Raw genomic sequence first — 22,010 nt, 5'->3', positions numbered from 1 at the left:
AATTAAGTTAGTATATACTATAGATTAGTTAAAGGGGAGGTAGAAGACTTATATATAACTTATAACTTAAGATAGTTTAATATTATAGTTAAGTATAGCTATATTTATAGTTAATATATACTAAAACTAGCCTAGAAAATTACTTAACTTACTAATATTATACTCCTTTATTATATTAATAAGTAAAACTAAAATTAAATTAGTATTATATATATATAGAGTATTAGTTTATTTCCTATTAGAACCTTCTTAATCTTAATTTAAGTTAATAATAAGACCTATTTTAAATTAGTTTTAGTATATTTTAAATATAGTATAAATATATACTAAATATACTCTAAAAATAGCTATAATNATAGCGTAAGTATATACTAAATATACTATAAAAATAGCTATAATAAGGGTATAAGTTATAAAACCTATTAACCCCCTTATTTATAAAGTCCTTATAAGTAGGTATAATCTATTTTAAGACTTAGTATATACTTAATTCCTACTTAGGATAGTATATATATANTTTTAAGATTTAGTATATATTTAATTCCTACTTAGGATAGTATATATATATAATATTCTTCTAAATAGTATATTTTAAGAAAAGAAAAAAAAAATTTAATATATAGGTATAGAAATTTAATATATACTAAACTATAACTAAAGTAGATTTAGTTATATATAAAGTTATTTCTAAGTATATACCTTAGTTAAATAAAGTTAGTATAACTACTATACTTTAAATAGTATATATTTATTTTTTATAGAATTATATTAATTACTATATAGGGCTAGATAAGTATATATAATATAGCTTTTTAGTTTTTCTAGTTACGCTATACCCCCCTAGCTACTTTTTAGATACCCTAGTGTGCATAAATCCGCCGCTGGACCTGGCTCAGAGATGCTGGTGCAGTCAACTCGAGGCTTATCCTAGGCCATTTCCTCCATCCAACCCCCGACATTCTTGACGAGGCTTCATCAGCGGGGCTCAAAATTAGCTGGAACCCAATGTCCAACGGGCGCCTCGGATCCGGGATTGCCGACATTCCCAAATATCGAAGACACAAGCTTCCGATCGGCATGGGCGTTGATGGAGAAGCGAGCAGCGACCGGAGCGACCCGTTTGAGAACATGCGTGTGGGCCTGTACTCCGTAAGAGGCAAGTATCAAGACCCGTCGGTGCTGTCTCCTCAAGACGTCTTTCGCATGCACACGCTAGGTGCTGCGGATGTTTTGGGTGTAGCTGATAAAGTCGGAAGCCTTGAGGTCGGCAAGCTGGCGGACATCGTTCTCCTTAACCCCCATCACATGGGTCATCTAGGGAATCCCGTATCGGCCTTTGTTTTCTCGTCTGGGGTTGAGGATATCGACCGCGTATTCATTGGAGGAAAGGAGGTTTGGCCGCGAATGTCTCCACTTGCGAAACCCACAAGCAACTGGCCGGCTTGGGAATTTTGATTCGCACAACACACAGAGCGAAAACCAGACAGAGTCAGGGTTGTCGATAATCAAGAAAGTATTCATCTCCCGAACTTATTGCGGATGTCAGCAGGCCCGGGGAGAAAGTCTTAATCCCCCGAACCCGGCCGTTGTAAATCCAAAAACTTGACGCGGTCCCGCGGCTCAAATGATCGTCACGCCACAACCCGACGTTGCGGTCGAGAATGCTGGGGAACCTGGCTCAACCACGCTGACTCGCCCGACCAAACTGATTTCGCTACCAATTTTAGACTTTCTTCTTAATTGCCTTTAAATGGATCAAACAAGCCATTTAAGGTTTCCCGACCCGTGATACAAGCATTCCAATAAACTCGAGACGAGCATTCGAATCCACCACGTTGTTGGTACGACTTTAGACGAGCAGCTTTCGAAACTTCCACCGTCTATACGCGGTTTTTGGGCCTACGTGCTTGCAATGACGTTTGTGTAACAGCGCCCAGCGCCCTATTGAGGTCTTTCAGATTAGGCTGCGATCTGCAAGTCTGGAAATCTCCGCCTAAACCTGACGACCACTCTGCAACTTGGTGAAATACAATGACTCGCTATATCGCGGTTGTCAATACGAGTCAACGCTTCAGTGAAGACAACGCCAAATCTGATCCACAGATGACTTCCGCCCCGTATCGGCCAAAGGAGCCAAGACATCTGCAGCGGAGCAGATGCTGATCCCAATCCTCCAGATTCGTCTTCCCCGGACTCCACGCAGAGCTCAACAGACAACAGCATCAGAGACTATGGTTCATCTGGAACTATTAATACGGACCAGCAGCGCTGCCGACTGACACTGAATTTATTTACCATTCCCTTCAGACACTTAAAGACTTCCAACTTCTAGACATTCATTCAACGTCATTATCAAGATGCTTTTCCAGCCCACTCAGCTCGTCGTCCTCGCCCTCGGACTCCTGTCCGCCACCGCCATCGCTGCTCCCACCGAGATTGAGCAGTTGGAGGGCCGCGCCGAGGTCAAGGACATTGGTGCTTGCTACAGCTCCAGGTTCACTTGCGCCTTCCAGGGATGCCTTGCTGGCTACACCTGCTCTCAGCACACTGGAGGCACTAGCTACTGCTGCGTCAAGTGGGGTTGTAAGTCACGGCCTCCGCTGTGCTACTCGTCGAATACAACTAACGCACATCAGAAACTCGCATATTTGTGCTTGATAGCCACACCTCTAATAGCCCCACGTGGTGGCTTCGGATTATTCAAATGATACCAAGACCAAGCCTGTACATACTCGAGAAGATGGTCTAGCTAGTAGCCTGCCCATGGAGGGCGCTTTCAGAACTGTATAAGATGCTTTTCAAACCGTCGAGCCCCTATGATATGAATTCATAGCTCGGAAGGACTCCTTGCAATTGATCCACATGCATGAATGACTACCTGCCGATATAGAATGACTTCCCACTAGTATTTGCCCTTGAATGCGTTGAGGATCCACGAGAGTCAACCTTATTGTCGAGGCCTTCATGAGCCTTGCAAGTCTTCGTCTCTGCGGGAGTCGTCCTGTTCCCATCCCTTCCGATCATCTTTGGGCATCCTGACGAAGCCAAAGTCTAACACCAACGCAGCTGCAGAGAGGGCCATAGCAAAGTACAAGGCGGCACGAAAGCTCGTGACGTGACTCGCGCCATTTTTGATAAGTTGCGACTCAATGGTTCCAGCAAAGCCGAGGCCTAGACTGTTTCCGTAGAGATTCAGCGTACCGATCAAACTCCCAGCAACGCCTTGCTCTCGCTTTCCAACGCTGTTGCTGGCTATGATCTGTGCAGCCACATAAACGAAATCAGGGCAGAGAGACCCGATAAAGATGGAGGGAAACGTCTGTGCCCAGTAGATTTGCTGCTCCGGCATTGTTGCCAGCAGCAAACATGACACGATGGAAGCTAAGATTCCGATTGCCATGATGCTCTGCGCTTCGATGCGGGGGATCAACCACGCCGCCAGTCCAACTGACATTGAGGCGCCTACAGCATAAGGGATCCAACCTATAGCAACATGAAGGACCGTCCAGTTTCGTAGGAGTTGTTGCCAGGCGACCATATACCACAGGCTGATGCCAACGGACATGTATGTGAGCAATGCCACGAAGATTAGGGCCGTAAATGTTGGGGCGGCGAAGACTGTCAGGGGCATGATGGGATCCTTGGCAAACTTGCTCTCCCAAATCATGAAAGCCGTAAATAGGAGGAGGGATATAATGAGGGTGGAGATGACGGACGGAGAATCCCACCCAATTGATGGTGACTGGCTGATTGGTTGTTAGATGATGGCCCTGAGAAAACTGAATGATCAAACTTACTTCCAAGCGAAGTTGAAAAGCAGCAGGCCACCAAGACCGAATACGATACCCAGGTAGTCAATACTGCCCCCCTTGTCCACAGGCTCGTCATGTGGAAGCACAAGAAACAGGGATCCAAACGTTACGGTTCCCAAGATGGCGCTGTACTTTGTCAGAGTGTTTCTGGGTACTCATAGATCAGATGACTTACATCACTATGAAAAACCATTTCCATTCGGTATACTCTAGGAATACACCGGCTAACAGAGCTCCAACGAGTGCGCCACATGGCGGTGAAGCTGCAAAAGCGGCAAGTGTGATATTTCGGCTCTGTCCTGGTGGAATCATGATCGTGAGGACTGCAACAGCGTTCGGCATGATAATACCGCCGCCAATTCCGGTCATGGCCCTCATGGCCACAAACGACTCGTAAGTCTTGCAAAATGCATTTCCTAGGGAAAGGACAACGATGATTCCACCACCAAGAAATAGCATGTTCTGGTGGCCATAAATGGTCCCAAGTCGGCCACTAATTAGGACGAAAGCACTTTGAGTAAGTCTAAGCACAATCCTGTCAGCTCAACCCACAATAGTCTGGCGTTTTAAAGACAAGACGAACGAGTATGCCGCTCCCATCCAGTTAGCCTGCCCGGGTCCAAAATCTCGGCCGAGCTCAGCGCTGAATTGGAATCCGCCTGCAACAGTAGAGAACATGGAGACAAACTTTACAGTCGTCAGCAATTGTCAAGCACGGCAGAGGGCGCCCTTACTTGTGTCAAGTTACAGAGTATTACTAGACATGTAATGACAATTTGTGAAGATTTGCTAGGTTGCTGTTCCGTATCGATCTCAAAAGTTCCGCTCTCTACGGGAGGAACCTGTGATGTGGCCGTGGCCACGCGGTCGATAACGGAGGCCTCGACGTCGCGAGATGCATCTTTCGTATCCTGATCCCGAGAGGCGCGTGGTAGTATTGTTGTTGACCGCATAGCTTGGATAATGCCTGGAATCATTTGACGTTGTGTTCCAAGGGATAACGAGGTAGGAAGGCGACAGGCGAAGTTGCATCCTTTCCCTTTCGTCTTGGACTATTGCGGGTTCTTTTTCACTTCATTCCTCACACCAACTTAGGGGGGGCCAAACTCTTTGATTGGGGTCAATCTGATGACCAATTTGAATGGTGAAAAATGAGTCAAAAAGAGGCACGTCTATCTACATGAGGTAGTGGAAGCCTATGGCACAGGAATGCTGCATTTGGGACGCAATGTGTTACTGGGTACACTGGAAGGGCGTCCCAAATGGGTTAAAGTTGCCGATAAACCAACGAACTAGAGCACCCAATGAAAGCGGGGCAGATATCCCAATGACAGCCACAACGACTTTCTCCAATACGAGCATGGTACGTCCCAAGGTGGTAGGAAGTCAAAAATTGCTATCTTTTTGTTAAGGAATCATTCCAGCCAGTCGGCGCCGGTGTGCATAGAAGCCTAATTCTCGCAGGAGAATCGGTTACGGCGACTACTTCTCATGTGGTTGCGTACCCTACCTTGCTGTTGTCGTTATCATCGCCGCCGCCACCGTTGAGTAGCCACTCCAGCACAGGAAGATTAGGCAGTCTCTTACTGAGGGATATTGTCGTCACTATGTTTGGAATTCATCGTGTTGGTCAACACTTAGCCAACACTTGGACTAGTAAAGCTTGAAGTTCCTTGGACCATACAAATTTCCTTCGCTACTTTTCTGAGGACCATCCATAAGATTATGCGAACATGGTATCCATTGTAATATGCCTTGAGTCTGACCAATCATCACTTCAATGGGAAGCCCAGAACAAGACGGAAACATCACGACTGGAAAAGAGAGTTATCGGGAGAATGATGTTTCGTTTTAAGAAAGCACATGCGGATTAAGAGACGTCTAAACTAGGTCCACAGGAACATACTTCGACCAGTCTCCCTTCGCCTTGAGGAAGTCCAAGGGCTCCATGTGCTCGACTGCTCCTCCGTATGGTCTGCTGACGTACCAACCGAGAAATCTCTGAATGTTTTCGGGAAACTTCTCAAGAACTTCAAGTGGAACGGCCAAGTATTGGTTCTCCTCCTGGCGGCACCAGCCCGGGGTGGAGAAGGCGCTGAGAAGAACGCTCGGGACTGAAGACTTGTTCGACGTTACACCATAGTAGACAGACCCCAAGCTGTCCAATATTGTCAGTGAGCATGTCATACAATGCAGTTGTAGCCAATGAAGATGTGGACTCACCAGAGAAGGGCATCTCCCTTGCGAAGCTCCACGAGTGTCTCGTCTTCGTCTGTGGGGTCACGAATGTCATTCCATCTGTTCGACCCCAAAACCACCCTGATGGCTCCGTTTTCCTTGGTTATATCCGTGGCGGCATACGCGATGCCAAAGTCCGTCTCACGCTTTGCGGGATGCTTGGTGTGGTGGCATTCATCTTGACGGCGGAGACCCCACCCGGGAAGGCCGGGTTGCGCAGCCAGAGCGGTGGTCATCGAGACCTGAGGCTCGGCAGTGGAGACGGTTCTTTCCTTCTCGTAGTAAATGACACAGGTATCAGTAAGAAGACGTTTGGTGAGCTCGATATACAGAGGATGCATCAGCATCTCGGTGGTAAAAGTTGAACTCTTGCCGACGAGACCGTAGATCCGGCTGTCAGAGATGGTGCCAAGTTCGAACAGGGCTTTGTCGACGGTCTGGACGCTGGCTGCGCCTTCGATGATGACAGCGCCATCGCCCTTGATGGCCTCCAGGACATCGCCTGCGTAGGCGTTGGGTGAGAAACGCTTGACGGAAGCCATGTTGTCAAGATGTGGGTGATTTTGGAAGAGCTTAGCGAGACGCGGTAGCGATGGCGAAAAGAATGCAAGCTTGAACTTAGGTTATGCTGTAGCTTCAAGCGGATGTTTCGGACATTTGGATCTCATGATACGAATAATTATATAGGTCCATAAGCTGTTTGGCAGACCCAGTCGGAAAGTTGTTATCGTCAGTACTTCGCAACTTGATGTCAGTCCAGCAGTCGTCCAGTGTTTCTTGGGCACAACGCGGAGCCATGGCTTGGGCCTACTGATTCACATCGCCTTATCAATACCAAGCATGGGTCTGACTTGCGAGGCCTTCAGATACTTCCGATCAATATTTCGTTTTTCGCGAGGCACCTAGTCTCGCAGGTGAGTGCTGGTGCTCGAGAGCCAGGGAGTTGTTTGGGCCGGTGTTATCTTAACCAAGACCCGGTTCCTAGCCTAGCATTGCCGCTTTGGGAAGAGCAACCGCGTAATACGCAACAGGCCAGTGGCGTCCCAGCCAGACCCGCAGTTTGGACAGACTAGCCGTGCGAATCGAGGATGGCCGTTGTTCGTGAATCTATGCGATTGAGAGACCGATAAATAATGAGGCTTACTCTGTACTAAATGAACTGTGAAAACTCCACATCGTCAGCTTGCCACCTGCCGCACAATTACAACCCATAAATTGCTACCTTAGACAAAAATCAGTCTCATTTTCAACATGCCCAACCCTCCTCACCAAGCCAAGAACCCGGAGATCACCTCCCTCCCGGCTACTGCCCCAATTGAGGAGATTGCGAGTGTCATCCGGCGAGATGGCGGCATCATCATCAAGGGTTTTGTGACTCCAGAGGATATTGATCAAATGGATGCAGAGTCTGCTCCCTGGTTCGAGAAGCTAAGAACGCTCAAGTACGAGGGTCACCTCTTCCCCCCCTCGGACCCTCCTCTCAGGTATGGCAGTATCAAATCTTTGAATAGACCACCTTTGGTCTAGTTACTGAGTTTGATTCCGTAGCAATTTTGCGGGCAAGTCCAGGACCTTCTCCCACAAATGCATCAATCACCCCACCTACCGCGACACCGCGAAGGAATTGCTCCGAGAGGTTTCGTAAGTCGTCCCACTGCGTCTTCAATACTTTGCGCGCAAGCTAATGTCGAGCCATACAGGCGCCCATTCCGTGACGGCAAGAGATACGAATGCGTCTCGAACCCTGTTCTAGCAGTTTCGGAGGCATTCTCTCGCGGCAAATCTGCCGCTCAACCCCTTCACCGTGACGACATGGCCCAACACTTTGACCACATTGAGGGCAGTGGCGAAAGCAGTTTGCTTGGTCTCTTGGTTGCCGGCACCGTAAGTGAAATCTCTTAGGTCCCACCCCGTCTCTGGGAACGCCACTGACCATCTCAAAGCGCTGCATCTACGAGAACGGAGCGACTCAGATCATCGTCGGTTCCCACAAGTGGCCCGAAGCCGATCAAAGGGGTCCTGCTGATCGCTCCCTTTGCTCCACCGCCGAGATGGACAAGGGTGATGCTGTATTCATCATCGGCAGTGTCTGGCACGGCGCTGGTGCCAATCAGCTCGAGAACGAGAGAAGAAATATCTACTCGTGCCACATGACCCGCGGATCGTACCGCGCGGATGAGAACCAGTATGTCGGCATCCAGCACGATGTTATCAAGACATACGAGCCCCAAGTTCAGGCTCTTCTGGGATACTCAATCAGCGAGCCGTTTTGTGGCCATGTCGATATGAAGGATCCTATTGAACTTCTCGGCAGCAAGGAAGATCCATTTCAGTATGGCACCTTTGAGGGCAGGCCTCTGGCGACTACCGTTGTGGCTTGAAGTGATATGAGATGCTGGGCAGGACTTAAGATAGGTCGACTAGTTTGAATTTGATATCATGAGAAATACTCACGATCCTACCTATTTTGGTCTTAAGGAACCTTAATCCAAATACACTTGAAGGGCTAATTGTCTTGTCTAACTGCAACACGAAGATGATGTGGCAATAAGACTAAAGTAGAATATTTAATTCCATCCCCAGATTTTCCATGACGGTCCTCCACTTGGCCGTGCCTGAGCCATCGCTGTCGAAGGTTCCCCAAAGACTTTGAAGGACTAACACTATTGAAAGTGGTGCGGTGAATCCCAAGGTGGAGTGCATCTTCTTGAAGGCATTTTCACAAGTGGCTCTTGCGGTTTCCTTTTGTGCGTGAATGGCAATCATGAAAGCCGGCCAAAGACATGCTTGAAGCCAGGACAGCTTCTCAAACGCCACCAGAGATACTTCCACGCATGCTTGGATCCACGAACTACTGGAGCTCAGACCATAGATCTCGTGATATACATAACACAGCATGCCTTGTTTCCAGATGCTGTGGAAGTGTTGAGTATCATCCATGTACCCCGGAGTCACCGATGCAACGCCTGGCTGCCAACCTTCGATCTTTCTCACCAAATTTGCAACCTCGGGCATCATTTGCAGAAGTTGTACAGTGCTGTCAGGCTGAGACTTGATGTTATGGACGGCGATAGAGAGATCGGCGACTTCACGCAGCAGAATATGCATGCTGTAGTCTGGCATATTTGCCCACCAGTGGTGTTGCTGGACCATGAGGTCGGGAATAGTGTTGAACCGGGGTTCTTGGACTGGAGAAGACATGTTAGGAGAGGCCATGGAGCAGGGGACATCATATTCTTACTTGGAGGTATCTCAAGGGGTGCAAGATCATCCATCATTTGGAGTTGCTGGGTTCCGAGGAGGAGTGTTCGCCCCATAGTCGACATCCAGTTGTACTGTATTTGCACACACTTCATCTCAGAGCTGACCTGGCCTTTTGATTTCGACAGACCCTGCTCCAGCAGTCGACGGCATCCCACCAACTTGGAACTCCATGAATCCATCCCAGTCCCAATCACCTGGAATGTGTTGTCAAATGAGTGAATGAGATATTGAGACCCAAACAATAGCTTACGTCAAAGACAATCGACAGGAGAACTGTAGCCCCTAGGCTCCAGATTTCTTCGTCTGCCTGAAGCGCCTCGCGAAACGAGTCCCTCATATCTGCTCTATAGGTCTTAATCGTGTCGTGGGGAAGGTCACCAAGCTTAGTGAGGTGAAGCGTCGATGCGAAAAGGATCGCGTTTCGGAGGGGTCGAGAGCCTCTCGCCAAGGCCCCGTACACGGTCTTGTATGGGTTGCGGTAGGGCTCCACCACCGGAAGAAGTCGTGACGCAAGATTATCAAGAACTTTGACTTTGTCAGATCTAACTTTGAAATCAAAGAGATGCCTGAGTAAGGTAAGTGATTGGGGGATATCTTACAGTGTTGCAGGAGGTAGACTTCCGAAGGCTGACTTGACCGAAAGATGGCAAGGGGTGGACTTGTCGAGCGCACAGGCCGACGATCTCTGTCCACGATGTTGTCATCGCATGCTCGCTTTCCGACTTGATTTGATATAACATCGCCGTCTGTATCTGTTCTCTGTGTGGATTGTGCCAGGTCGGCTGTCTGAAAACAGTCCCACGGCATAGTCGAGAACATTGACTCGTCGAAAGTGGTCCAGAGTGCCGAACCTGCCTCGATATCTTCGGGACTCGACATCCCGGCCAAATTTGCATCAGAATACACATCCCACCACTTGTCCATCACACATCTATCTTTGTCCCCTGTTGTGGTATCTGTTTGCTCGGTAGACTGGTTGCGAGATGTAACAGGAGATGGGTCTATGCTGGCTTCGTCATCTGAAGACCGCTCCAAATGATTCTGTGCTTCTGATTGTTCCTTCCGCAGTGTTCCTTGGCCATCACCGTTGTATAGGGCTTTGGGTGAGTTGTCAACGCTGGGTGATGGCGGGGAAGCACAAACCACAGCAGGGGCTTTGACACTGGGCTCGATGGCCGGGATGCTCTTCTGCGGTTTTTGAGTGGCATTCTGCGCCTTTGGCCCACCTGCCGCCTGTTGCAACTTGTTGGGCTGTTTGCGGCTGCGGCCTTGCCTGGGACGAGATTCGTTCGGTGCTCCTCTCACTATCTTTGACACCATCTGCATCTGTCCGTGAGGCCCGCCGCGCGAGGTGAAGTCTTCTAGTTTGACCCCATACCCACCACATTCCACGCCTCTCAAACGACAGTTGAAACACCCCGGTTTCCCTTCATCGCACTTTTGATGCCTCTTTCGGCAGGTCCAGCAGCCTTTGTTGAAGGTTAGTAGGTATGGATAAGGAGCGACTGATAGGTAAGACGAACCGCTTCTGGATCTTCTGGCGTTCATGGCTGGTAAGGGTGCGATTGAGTGGGATCTGGGTTAGGGCGGCTCAGCTTGGGTCTGAAGCTTTCTGAAGCAAAGAAAAGAGTGGTGGTTGGGGTTGGCATCTAGAACGGCAACAAAGCAGCTTCCCAGGAGCGGATAAGACAATATCCAATACGGGCACACTTGGCGCAGCGTCAGCTCCATAATAGTACGCTAGGGCTACTGATACCCGCTGACACAGGGGTGCTTATCAACCCCGCGATCTTGTCACACACTAGGTTGCTTAAACTCATCCGGGGGGAGATTCTCTGGCCAACAGATGATAAGGGTACTTTGTAATCTTCCACATCACATTGGCCGTGGAGAGGCATCGAACCTGGAATTGACATAATACACGGCCAATAGGAACGGCTGCAAAGCCATTTAGCATTAAGCGCCTCATATGGTTTGCCGCTACCGGAGATAACACCAACGAGATAAGCACACAGCGTTCTGCTGATAGCTAACTGAAACCTGATCCGGACTAGCTTTTGGAGAGTTGGAGCCTGTGATGCCCTGATCCCCTTTCAGTAAAATTAGTGCTATCCCAGCGAGGAAACGCCCCTATCGCAGAATACAATGAACAAGATTGCCAACTCGAATGTCTATCACGACTAGCTTCACATGTCGCATCCTGCAATGATCCACACAGGTCTTCAAGCAACAGTTGAGTATCGGGTTGATAGGATGCTTTTGAGTAAATTTTGTGCAGCGTCAAATAGACATGCTCGCCGACGTTGGAAATCCTGCTGATGATCAGATGTGCGATTGAAACCTGTAAAGGAAGTATTACAAACAGCCGTTGAAAGTTCTTGCAGCAACTCTAAATACCTTAGCCAAAATGTCGCAAGTTGAAACCTCTAGCGACCATCTTCCTCATACCTTTGGGTTATGGAGTGGAATCAGCATAGGATGGCTGACTCTGAACGTCTTCGGTGGCATGTCCTTTATCCTCTTCGTTGGGCTTTCTGCGGGAGGTATTCCAGCCATTCTTTACGGCTTGTAAGTTCATTAAGAGGTTTTATTTTAGAAGAACAATTGAACTAATCGAAGACTAGTATCGGTTCTAGTATCTGCGTACTATGCATCATCCTTACCTTTGCGCAGTGCGCCGCTCGATACTCTACCGCAGGTAAACCTGTGCTGCTCACTTCCGAACGATAATGAAATAACACTAACATCATCAAAGGGGGTGCCTACCACTATGCGACCTTCTTGATACCTGAGAAGTACCGCCGCCAATGTGCCTATCCTCTCGGATGGCTCAACTACTGTGGCTGGGTCTTGACGCATGCTGCTTGCTGTGCCATCGTCGCGACATTGACCCTGGCGCTGGTCAACCTATGCCGGCCCGAATTCGACGTGACTACAAGATGGCAGTTGTTCTTGGTGTATCTGGCAATGGTGTTCGGATGTTGGCTGATCAACCTATTCGGGCTAAGGGGAATTCCTACCCTCGAGCTCGTCGGATGTACGTCGCCTGAATAAGGTTGCAATAATGAGGTGGAATGGTCTCAAGTGTGCTAACAAAGGACACAGGCTGGGCTACAGTGTTCGTGTTTGTAGCATACACAATTGCCCTCCTCGTCAAAGCCCCAAAAGCCACGCCACATTCTGTGTTCGTTCAGACGAACAATGATACGGGGTGAGTCCCAACGGCTCATGATTGGCACATACTGCCGACGAGCTTTGAGAATTGACGATGAATAGGTATTCTTCCACGGGCTTTGCTATTCTGTTGGGTTTATTCAACAGTTTCTCTACGTTGATGGGCCTCGACTGCCCCACGCACTTGGCCGAAGAAGTCAAGAATCCGAAAAAGGTCATCCCTAGGATTCTTCTGATTGTCATTATCTCACAATTCTTCGTTGGGGTTGTTTGGATTCTTGTCCTGGGCTTCTCTATCAGCGACCTGCCCACCATCATCGCAAGCCCCACTGGGTAAGTCCTTGTTGCGATCACTGCAAAATCTCCGACTGACGTGTAACTCAGTGTTCCAATCCTCGAACTGATTAGACTCGGTACCGGAAGCGATGCTGCGGCGATTGTGTTTTGCATCATTCTCATCATCAACCAAGGAGCCTCTGCGCTCGGAAGCGCCGTGACGATGAGCCGGCAAGGATACGCTTTTGCCCGAGATGGAGGACTGTTTTGGAACCACAAGTCAGTCATTTTGCTACTCAGAGGATGCTACCTGGACGAAATACAAATACTGAGACACAAATTGACGACTGATCCACAGACTTACTGAACTGTCGCCCCGAACTCAGCTTCCAGTTTGGTCCATCCACGTGCCCGCAGCCCTGGTCGCTCTGGTTGGTTTGATGTAAGTCATGAGTAGTTAACAAAAGTCAAATTCTAATGTTGTGGCACAGTTACTTATTCTCGAACGCCGCCTTCAACGCAATTATTGGTTCGCAAGCGGTTTGCATGATCATCAGTTTCGGTATGAGTGACCACCGACCGTTTGGAAATCAACACTTACGAGGAACAGGATGCCCAGCGCTCATCATGCTGCTGACGAAGAACTCAACCTTGCCAGAAAGCAAGAGCTGGAACTTTGGCCGATTTTCAACGCCTATCTACGTTGTTTCCTCCTTATACTCGCTTCTGGTTGTCATAGTTGCTCTCGTAAGTTTGGCAAGCCTTTGCGATTATTTGAAGTGGTTCGACTGACAAAAGTTTCTGTAGATCCCCCAGGTTCACCCGGTCACAACGTTGACCATGAACTACACGAGCTTGATAATGGGAGTCTTTGGTATTGCCATGACAGTGGCATGGTTCTCGGAGGGCCGAAGGCTTTTCTCGCCGCCAACGTACCACGAGATTGGGTTGACTGTGGTGGATGGCTTATCGTTCAGCGAAGGACAGGACGAGGAAACTGGAGAGAAACGTGGAGGACAAGTAAAGGTCGGAGATGGACAGCAGTTTGTCAGCGAGGCAATGACGTGAGCTGTTATTGAGGATTCAACTCCCAACTTCATGTTCAAGGTCTCATAATTAACCCCAGATATATTATCATGATAGAGAGGCGAACCAGAGGATCAAGTGTTTCCATCGGCCCTGCCAGTCAGTTCGGGGAAAGGAGACAGCGTGTGTAAAACATTATAAAGTAAATGAAACTATATCTGTTGAAATGACCATGCCCGCCTGGAGTACAGTGTGTATCAAATCTTGCAACATTTTTAAGGTGTCCAGAAGATTTACATGCTGCGACCAAGCCTCCCATGGCTTCCAGGGATGGAGATGAGCTGGTAAGAGCTGCCACGTGAGTATGGCGAGGCCAGCGCAAAGATTCGCCAAATCCGAATCAGCTACAGCTCGCTGCGCACAAAATCTAAAGGAGGGGCTCAGTATAATTGCAATTCATGCTGAGTGCATACGGGCGCGCGGGATTCCGCGCTGTCANAAGGAGGTGCTCAGTATAATTGCAATTCATGCTGAGTGCATACGGGCGCGCGGGATTCCGCTCTGTCACTGTCCATGTTGGGCAAAGCTGCCACGCGATACCCGCGGGTAACTTAGCCGTTTATGGCGAGTTCCGGGGCATTGATGAATTTGCTCCCAGACTACGCTCAGGCTATGAACACATATGCCATGTATGTTCTATCAGGATTTGGGAGTAGCTGCCTGCAACGAAGCTTTCCTCGAACATGCCCACATACCATATATCGCCAAGGTCTGAGCCTTCGACTGCGACGTCACAAGCGTACCCAAACCACTCACAAACCCAATCAACAGAAGAGCAATGGCACCAACACATACTATATCCACGCATCTGAGCAAAACCTTATCAAATTCCTGGCGAGGCCTTCGGGCACAAACAGTCAAAACTGGCACAATCCAGCAGCCAGACACTCAAGACGAGACAACCTCTTTGTACATCGAGTCGCGACAACGATGCAGTCTTTCTCCCGACACACTTGCAAACTCAACACCGAACCAGAGATCTCGCTCTGAGCCTACACCTAGGACGAGTTGTTCGAGGAAGGGGAAGTTTGCGGAGGGAATTCGGATTCAGTGCAGCGCATGAGGCGACGCATATTTCACAGAGATGGCATCAGCTTGGGAATCGCAGAGCACATGTTTAGTGGATGGCGAAGATGGAAGGGGTCGATGTCTTCAATCAAGGAGTCTTGATGAATCGTAATCCAACATAATGCTCCACAAAATCACACTTTCAGTATGTCTTCTTGGCCATCTCGACAAAGAGAAAATGTTTTCAACATGCCGAACGATGACCCATGATACCGCAACCATTAGAGACCTCATGTTGCAAAGCCTTGCCCAAACCATCTACCCACAACAAACTTTCCATGTCCCCTTTCGTAGTGTATCAATGAGCCCTTTTTGCGTCTCTCATGCTGCGCCTCGATGCTTTCAACGGTAGTCGAGGGCCAGTCATGTCAAGAGCGGCCCTCATGGCGAGAAATGAACCTGTCTCTTCACCCAGTCAGCAAAGGAGTCAAGACCCTACTGGTAAGCCACACTCGTCACCCCCTGTTGTGTTCCCCATTTCAGAGCCTGCATCTTCGCTATGCGGCTCAACAAAGAGGCTGCAGACCGTCGCGCACCGAGGGAACATCCTACTGGCGAGGTAGGACTGCCCGGCATCCGACTTGCTAGGAAGAATGCCGAGTCTTTCTCCGGGCGGCTGCCTCACGGCAGAATTGGCTTTAAACTGCAGGCTGCTGATGACGCCGCGAGTGTTACCGGTTACCCGCACGCGACGCATCGGACACGAGCAGAGCCGGAAACGAGAGTGAAGGATGCCCGGCGAGCCCGATTCCCCCCGCGGCCTTCGCAGGGCTCGACGTCATTGCTTGAACCCACTGGACCGCCTCTGAGCGTCTTCGTGTGTGACTGACTGAGTTATGCGACTTAATCGCTTCGCGCCAACAGTAGGAGGGAAAGACGCCCAGAGGAGTTTGAGACCAAAATGCCGCTCATGTCCAAAAGCAGTCCTCGGCTGCAGCGAGAGAGTAACTGCCCCTCCCAAAACGGGTGGCGGTCTGTCCAAATAACCCATGGCAGTTGGCTCGCGTCAATCTGCATTTCCATATCCGAGCTCTCGACAATCTCAAGGTCCTTAGGGCCCAGCGGGCAAGATGGGCAGGTGGGGAAACACGGAAGGACGAGTGCTGGGACACAATGAAATGATCGTGGTGCTTACCGCAGTAATTCGAGAATTCGAAGCCGTCATGGTAGGTAGTTTCGCGTGAAAAGGCGATGTCAGCGGCGACAGTCGCGTCGGACCGGGGACGAGGGAGGGACCTGAAGGAACTTTTGTCATTGATAAGTGGTGAGCGTGAGGTTAAACTGAGACATACCAACGCAATGCAGAAAATTCGACATCAAAATAAAACCCGCGACTAAAAGTTCGTGAGCGGCGAAAAGATGAAGGACGTCGAACAAGGTCAGGCGATGGCGGCGATGGCGGCGATGGGATGGAAACTGGCTGGGGAGGCGGATGTGAGCTGTGAAAATTGAAAGGCGCCAGGCAGAAGATGGCAGTCGAAGAAGATGTAAAAGAGGTGAGAGCAAAAGAAAAGGCGAAGAGAGGATATTGGCAAGGAGTTGTGGGACTGGTGCTTGGGTGAGGTAGGTCAGTGGGTGGGGAAGGGGTTGTCGAGAGTGAGAGGGAGGCTACTTGTAGGCCAGGGCAAGATCCTGAGAGTAGCGACCCAGAGACGCACAACCCACAAGATCAAACGAAATCAGGGCAAAACGAAATGAAGATGCTGTTCGGAAATAAGAAACGCACACCTCTGGATTGGTGTGGCAGGTGAAACAAAGGAGACGATGGAGATGGGAGATGGGAAAGAGGAGACAACAAAAAATTAGAAGGAGCAGTTCTTACGAACCGCGACACATGAATGCTGAAGTATGAAATGAATGAGATTAGGGAGCTTTTGAAGGTAGGAAGAAGTCTTTAATGAAGAAGAAGGATGAGAAGCAGAGAGGCGGGCGACGTGGCGATGCGTTGACGGGTAGTGGTGAGTGAGGTAGGAGCCGGGCCAAGAACGTCGGATGTACATACGAGAAATAAATCTGAGGAGACAAGTGAAATACGCTTGAACCGAGGTGACTATGACGTAATCTACTGTCCGGTAAGAAATTAGACTTTTCTGAATAAGTAGGCAGAGGAAGGAACGGAACTCTTTAGAGGGCAGGAGCAGCTCGCGAGATGGGCATGAGGGGCCACTATCAAAGAAACCAACATAAGGTGTCCAACCCAGCCAGATGGCAATTGTGTAAGTCTCACGACAAGGAAGGCACTAACCGACACTCAATGTGATTGTTCCTGCCAGGATTGTTCTAAAAACATCAATACACAGAGAGCCCGAGAAAAAACAAGCAATTGTATGTGTCGAAAACAAATGACTGACAACAAGAAAGAAAGGACCCTAATCCTTGTTGACAGTTCCTTCCTCACCGGGGCCTGCCGAAAAATAACCTCGAAAGCCACATGCTACAAAGCTCAACTGGATTCTCACTTCTCTTCTAAGGCATCTTAAAAGGCATGCTTTTCGTCCTCTTAACTGCACGTTTCCTCTATACCAAGCTAATCAGCAAACCTTCCTCAATCCAACAACAACAACAAACCCAGATTCACAACAACCATCATACCAACCTGCATCTTTCTTTCTCATACACATTAGGACCTTCAACATGGCCGACATCAAGGAGCCTGTGAGTATGACTTTGATATTTTGTTCCACTTGAGCTGACCTCATACCTTGCCTGACAGACCTACACCATCCTGAAGGGAGATACGCCATACGTCTTCCCTGGCCTCGAGTATGCCGTGCTGACTGCTGACCTCAAGGCCGCAAAGGCCACAAAGGAGAAGGAGGACCGAGAGGCCTATTACGCAGGCTTCAAATCTTGGAACGATGTTCCCGATCCTATGGTGGTCGCCTTCCTCCACCAGGTGAGTCTTCTGGCACTTTTTATGTTCTAGGTTCTAACATAACGCAGGGTGAGGACGCTATTAATGATGTGGAGACCGCAGTGGTCGCAGACGCCTCCCTGCGAAAGGCAACCCAAGAACTGCAAGAGATCCACCACGCGCAGCTGGCTGCCTCGGAGGAGCAGCAGGATGTTCTGCGCAATGAACTGGACAAAATGAAGTTGCAGTGCGCTGCCTTCATGGAGACTATCAACAAGTTGCAGGTGGAGAACCAGAACCTGCGCGACAAGCTTGCTTGGTTCACTAAAAAGCACCCGCAGTGATTGCCAGGCACGGTCTTCATGCTTACCTTGAACAAAGGGACGACAATGGGTGTTTTCAGGCTTTCAATGGGTGCTGGTCATCATGGCGGATAGAAAGGGACATTGGAAGAACGGGTCACTTGATTCGATTCATACATGTAATTCTATAGGCACACTAAGAACAAACTTTGCCCTTCAACTAGGCTTTTCGAGGCAATTCAGTCGCAGCAGGCGCTCCTAAGGGGATGATTGTGAAATAAAACGGATAATTGAAGTAGATGTCAAGTTCCGGGCCTTCGATATCATCACCGATGCCGTCGCCGTCGTCCGCAGTAGGAAGTGTCGTGTTCGCAGCTGATGATGTGGTTGATGTTGCCGTTGCCAAGTTGTCATTCAAAGATGCAGACCCAACGTCAGATGTTGAGGGCAAGATTGGCACAGTACTTAAGGTTGAAGGGACTGAGGCAGGCGCCAAGGTCGTCGTTGGACTTGTTGCCGAGCCGCTGTTTTGAACAGAGGGCGATAGTGCGCCTGCTGATATGGAAGGAGTCGAGCTCGGGGCTGCCGGGCTGATGAAAGACGCCCCAAGAGCATCGCTATTAAGTAAACTTGAGGCAGGCGCCAACGATGTCGACGAACTTTCTGCAGGGCCGCCGTTTTGGACAGATGATGCGCCTGCAGAGATCGAAAGGGTTTGGTCGGGGCCTGTCGGACTGATGAATGACGCCCCAAGTGCATCAGTGTTCAGCAAGCTTGAGGCAGGCTCCGACGATGTGGACGAACCGGTTTCCGGGCCGCTGTCTGGAGCCGAGGGTGATGATGCTCCTGCAGATATGGAAGGAATTAAGCTCGGGGTTGTAGGACTAATGAAAGACGCCCCGAGAGCATCGCTGTTCGGTAAACCTGAAGCAGACGCAGTATCTGTGCTTACTGAGGCCGAGATACTACTAATGCTTGACGAGCCAGGCGTGCTCTGAATGCCTGGGACACCTGCTGAAGTTTGGGTACTCGACACGACTGGTGTGATTTGGCTATCTGGCACGACTGGAGTGGATTGGCTATTTGACGCAATGGGTGTGCCTTGGGTGTCTGAAACCCCTGGTGTGATTTGACTGTTGGAAAATGCTGGCGGGGTTTGGATGCTGGGCGAGCCGTCGGTTTGCGAGGTTTCGGGGCTTGGTGTGACCTCGATGTCCAGATCTAACGTTTCTGGTGTTTGACTTGGTTCCTCTTGTGTGGTTGAAGATAAACTGATCGACGAGTTTGTGAAAGGGAACGGCGGAGAAAATGTGCTCCGGCTGCTGCTTGGGGTGAGTGTTGGGAATTGTTCAGAGAGAGACAGGTCGGGACCCTGAGTGGTAGCCGTGGTCGAGGGCTCGGGACTAGGTGTGAGGCCCGGTGCACCACTGCTAGTGCTAGAAGAATCCGTATCAGATGATGATTCCGGAGTCATACTGGGAGAAGGGCTGAAAGTTGTTGCAGCCCCAGCGGATGTTGTGGGTGTTGCGGAATCAGTGTCATCAGACTGTGTTGTTGAAGTCGGGAGCTCAGTGGAGCTACTAGCAATTGCAGTGGAGGTCGAGAAGAGAGGATCCGAGGACGATGATAAAACATCATCGTTGCTAGACTGTGTGCTGCTAGCTTCACTGTTGGTAGTGGGGTTGCTTGTCGTATCTGACTCCGGGAAAGGTGTTGTGGATGTATCAGTTGTCGACACGATGGTTGGTGACGCTGAAATGACATCGCTACTGCTCCCAGTATCGCTATCGGTAGAGCTGGTGACACTCTCAGTTACAATGCTGCTAGAACTGATGACATCGTCTGTTGACGATGCAGTAATGCTCGAACTGGAAGCACCAGTCTCTACAGGGCTTGATGTGGATGAAAGTTCATCGGCTGTACTGCTGCTGCTAGGAGTGACAGATGTGCTGGATATGAGTTCGGAGCTTGAGGTATCAGAGCTTGGAGCAACACTCGAACTTTCGGTTGAGTCGATACTCGAGCTAGAGCTGGCCTCCAGAGAGCTAGAGGACTCATCTGTTGAGCTAGATGGTGGACTGAGGCTTGACGTTGTGCTAAAAGCAGATGTTGTGTCGGAGCTGAATATCGTGATTGATGCCGTCTCCGTGGTTGAACTCGACTCATCGACTGAACTTGATACCGTGGCAGTAGAGGAGGCTTCTTCTGAGCTGATCTCAAGAGTTGATAGGTATGTGGAGGAGGCTGTGTCTGTAGTAGAAGTCGTTTCAGGAAGAGGGTAGTTGTACACGTTGGCTATGGCAACTGTTGGGTCTTCTGCCCATGCACCGCAGGACGCTCCGACTGGACCTCCCGAGCAAGCAAGAAAACAGGCCGATTCATCGCCTGTCGGGACGGCATACAGAGGACTTCCGATATCGCAGAAGCAATCGTCGCCGACCAGGATAGCGTACACGCGTCTCGGGGTCTTGTCTACGAAACACGCCTCCTGGCAGAGAGCCGGCGTCATAGCCTCGGTGTTCAGGGCAGACTCTGTCGTTTCGCTGAACATATACAAGTTTGTGCACCCTAATGCAATAGCTCCAGGTAGGGCATAAGCCTGCTGACTGTTGGTTTGCGCCTGTGCCAAACTCGGGCCGAGGAGAAGCGGTAGGAGAAGCTGCACCCAGAGCAGTGGTCTCGGGACATGAAGACCGGAGCTAGACATCATCGCGATGATGGAAGAAAATAACAAATATTGACAGAAAAGCGAGTGACGAGTAGCTGGTCAGCAACCTGATTCTCAGGAGTATCTACCATTAATACAGATCAGTACTTGCAGTTCAAGCAAGTGAAGCCATCATCCGAATAATCTCGAATTCAGCCCTCGGCCCGAGCCAAGTAGCCAAGCAGAGCTGGAAATGTCACAAATGTGGCAGCCACGTCGCGACGCGTAGATCATGAGACGAACTAGGGATAGCTGACCAGGGATAGCTGAATTCCCAACAGTAATGAGACCTTGCGGGTCAATGACACACATGATATGAGTCAAAGTCGGCCATGCCCGCGAACCAGTAGACGCCGTTTTATGTCTGGGACAGACAAAGGAAACCCACTTTACTGCAATAGGACTACAGGAGGGAGACAATGGTATTCAAGAATGCGATGGCCGGCTCGCGATCTCTGGGCATTGGTGGCGGGATACCGCCTCAGCCTGTGCTTTTGCGACAGCCCTCTTATCAGGTGTCTGAGCAGAATTTCGAAGGGATCTTGTTACTCCCTTATTTACCCAACCAATCATGTCAGGATGATGCCATCTCGAGGGATCATTCACTCCGAGATGGCCCTTGCCGCGCTCTATCTCTCTACTTGGGCGAAAGGCATTGGCATGGGTGGGAAGGGATGAACTACTGTTCATGTCTGCACCCTTGTTTGAGGGAATTCCATCGAGACATAAGTCATGAGAAAGCAGTATGTGGCGCGTGGGATGAGTAGATCAGCAAGTTAGCTCGGAGGGTTTTGGCGGTAGCTAGCGGGGAAACGGCCCAAGATCTATAGAAGCAGAGAACTGTTTCCTAGACTATCTCGGCCTTCAAACACGTGGCTCCCCGCACGTATCAGTTGTCACAAAGAAAACCCATTTAACCTTCATCGAAGGCCCGGACTTAGCCGGGTCCCGGACGAGGACCTATCACTTGCGGAATGAAGGACGAACGGAACCCACAATTAGAGTAGACAAGAATCATCGCTTCCCTTGCATTGTGTTGAGCCACGCTGCATACTCGGACTTTGATGCAACGGTCATAAATTCCTCAAGACACGAACATGAATAACGATATCGTCTGCCAAGAACAGACAAGAAGGTATTGATGAGAAAGAGCCCGATTACTAGGCCCCAGAGGCGGGTTTCAGCTGAGGACGTTGCAATGTGTGTTGGATTCCACTTCCACAGCATTG

At 49.6% G+C, this 22,010-nt stretch overlaps 8 protein-coding genes and 1 pseudogene across 9 annotated transcripts; 5 read left to right on the top strand and 4 right to left on the bottom strand.

Annotated features, from left to right (window-relative positions):
* Nucleotides 1–2,357: 2,357 nt before the first annotated feature.
* On the top strand, nt 2,358–2,708 carry GCG54_00006837 (uncharacterized protein; the record flags this gene model as incomplete). The annotated part of the gene is made up of 2 exons (XM_045406832.1): nt 2,358–2,583; nt 2,677–2,708. The coding sequence occupies 2 exons, from the start codon at nt 2,358–2,360 to the stop codon at nt 2,706–2,708; spliced, it is 258 nt and encodes an 85-aa protein (XP_045267378.1).
* Nucleotides 2,709–2,962: 254 nt separating this feature from the next.
* GCG54_00006836 (putative MFS-type transporter) lies at nt 2,963–4,765 on the bottom strand (the record flags this gene model as incomplete). Its single annotated transcript, XM_045406831.1, has 5 exons — nt 2,963–3,746; nt 3,798–3,938; nt 3,988–4,335; nt 4,396–4,499; nt 4,547–4,765. 5 exons carry the CDS (start codon nt 4,763–4,765, stop codon nt 2,963–2,965), a joined length of 1,596 nt encoding a protein of 531 aa, XP_045267377.1.
* A 928-nt stretch (nt 4,766–5,693) lies between these two features.
* GCG54_00006835 (uncharacterized protein) lies at nt 5,694–6,592 on the bottom strand (the record flags this gene model as incomplete). The annotated part of the gene is made up of 2 exons (XM_045406830.1): nt 5,694–5,970; nt 6,036–6,592. 2 exons carry the CDS (start codon nt 6,590–6,592, stop codon nt 5,694–5,696), a joined length of 834 nt encoding a protein of 277 aa, XP_045267376.1.
* A 709-nt stretch (nt 6,593–7,301) lies between these two features.
* Nucleotides 7,302–8,431, top strand: GCG54_00006834 (uncharacterized protein; the record flags this gene model as incomplete). The annotated part of the gene is made up of 4 exons (XM_045406829.1): nt 7,302–7,534; nt 7,599–7,691; nt 7,751–7,934; nt 7,994–8,431. 4 exons carry the CDS (start codon nt 7,302–7,304, stop codon nt 8,429–8,431), a joined length of 948 nt encoding a protein of 315 aa, XP_045267375.1.
* A 172-nt stretch (nt 8,432–8,603) lies between these two features.
* GCG54_00006833 lies at nt 8,604–10,862 on the bottom strand (annotated as a pseudogene). Its single transcript has 3 exons — nt 9,565–10,862; nt 9,292–9,508; nt 8,604–9,238 (listed from the first exon to the last, which is right to left on the bottom strand). Coding segments are annotated over exons 1-3 (2,150 nt in total).
* Nucleotides 10,863–11,721: 859 nt separating this feature from the next.
* Nucleotides 11,722–13,832, top strand: GCG54_00006832 (uncharacterized protein; the record flags this gene model as incomplete). The annotated part of the gene is made up of 9 exons (XM_045406828.1): nt 11,722–11,882; nt 11,939–12,012; nt 12,070–12,351; nt 12,420–12,525; nt 12,591–12,821; nt 12,873–13,043; nt 13,123–13,206; nt 13,256–13,511; nt 13,572–13,832. The coding sequence occupies 9 exons, from the start codon at nt 11,722–11,724 to the stop codon at nt 13,830–13,832; spliced, it is 1,626 nt and encodes a 541-aa protein (XP_045267374.1).
* A 3,720-nt stretch (nt 13,833–17,552) lies between these two features.
* GCG54_00006831 (uncharacterized protein) lies at nt 17,553–18,116 on the top strand (the record flags this gene model as incomplete). Its single annotated transcript, XM_045406827.1, has 3 exons — nt 17,553–17,573; nt 17,632–17,814; nt 17,862–18,116. The coding sequence occupies 3 exons, from the start codon at nt 17,553–17,555 to the stop codon at nt 18,114–18,116; spliced, it is 459 nt and encodes a 152-aa protein (XP_045267373.1).
* Nucleotides 18,117–18,406: 290 nt separating this feature from the next.
* Nucleotides 18,407–18,607, top strand: GCG54_00006830 (uncharacterized protein; the record flags this gene model as incomplete). Its single annotated transcript, XM_045406826.1, has 1 exon — nt 18,407–18,607. One exon carries the CDS (start codon nt 18,407–18,409, stop codon nt 18,605–18,607), a length of 201 nt encoding a protein of 66 aa, XP_045267372.1.
* Nucleotides 18,608–18,832: 225 nt separating this feature from the next.
* On the bottom strand, nt 18,833–20,781 carry GCG54_00006829 (uncharacterized protein; the record flags this gene model as incomplete). Its single annotated transcript, XM_045406825.1, has 2 exons — nt 18,833–18,958; nt 19,027–20,781. The coding sequence occupies 2 exons, from the start codon at nt 20,779–20,781 to the stop codon at nt 18,833–18,835; spliced, it is 1,881 nt and encodes a 626-aa protein (XP_045267371.1).
* Between the last annotated feature and the right edge of the window lie 1,229 nt (nt 20,782–22,010).

The sequence above is a fragment of the Colletotrichum gloeosporioides genome (genome assembly GCF_011800055.1).
Source record: "Colletotrichum gloeosporioides strain Lc1 chromosome Unknown consensus_22, whole genome shotgun sequence".
Lineage (NCBI taxonomy): Eukaryota > Fungi > Ascomycota > Sordariomycetes > Glomerellales > Glomerellaceae > Colletotrichum > Colletotrichum gloeosporioides.
This window is presented reverse-complemented; position numbering and strand designations above follow the sequence as displayed.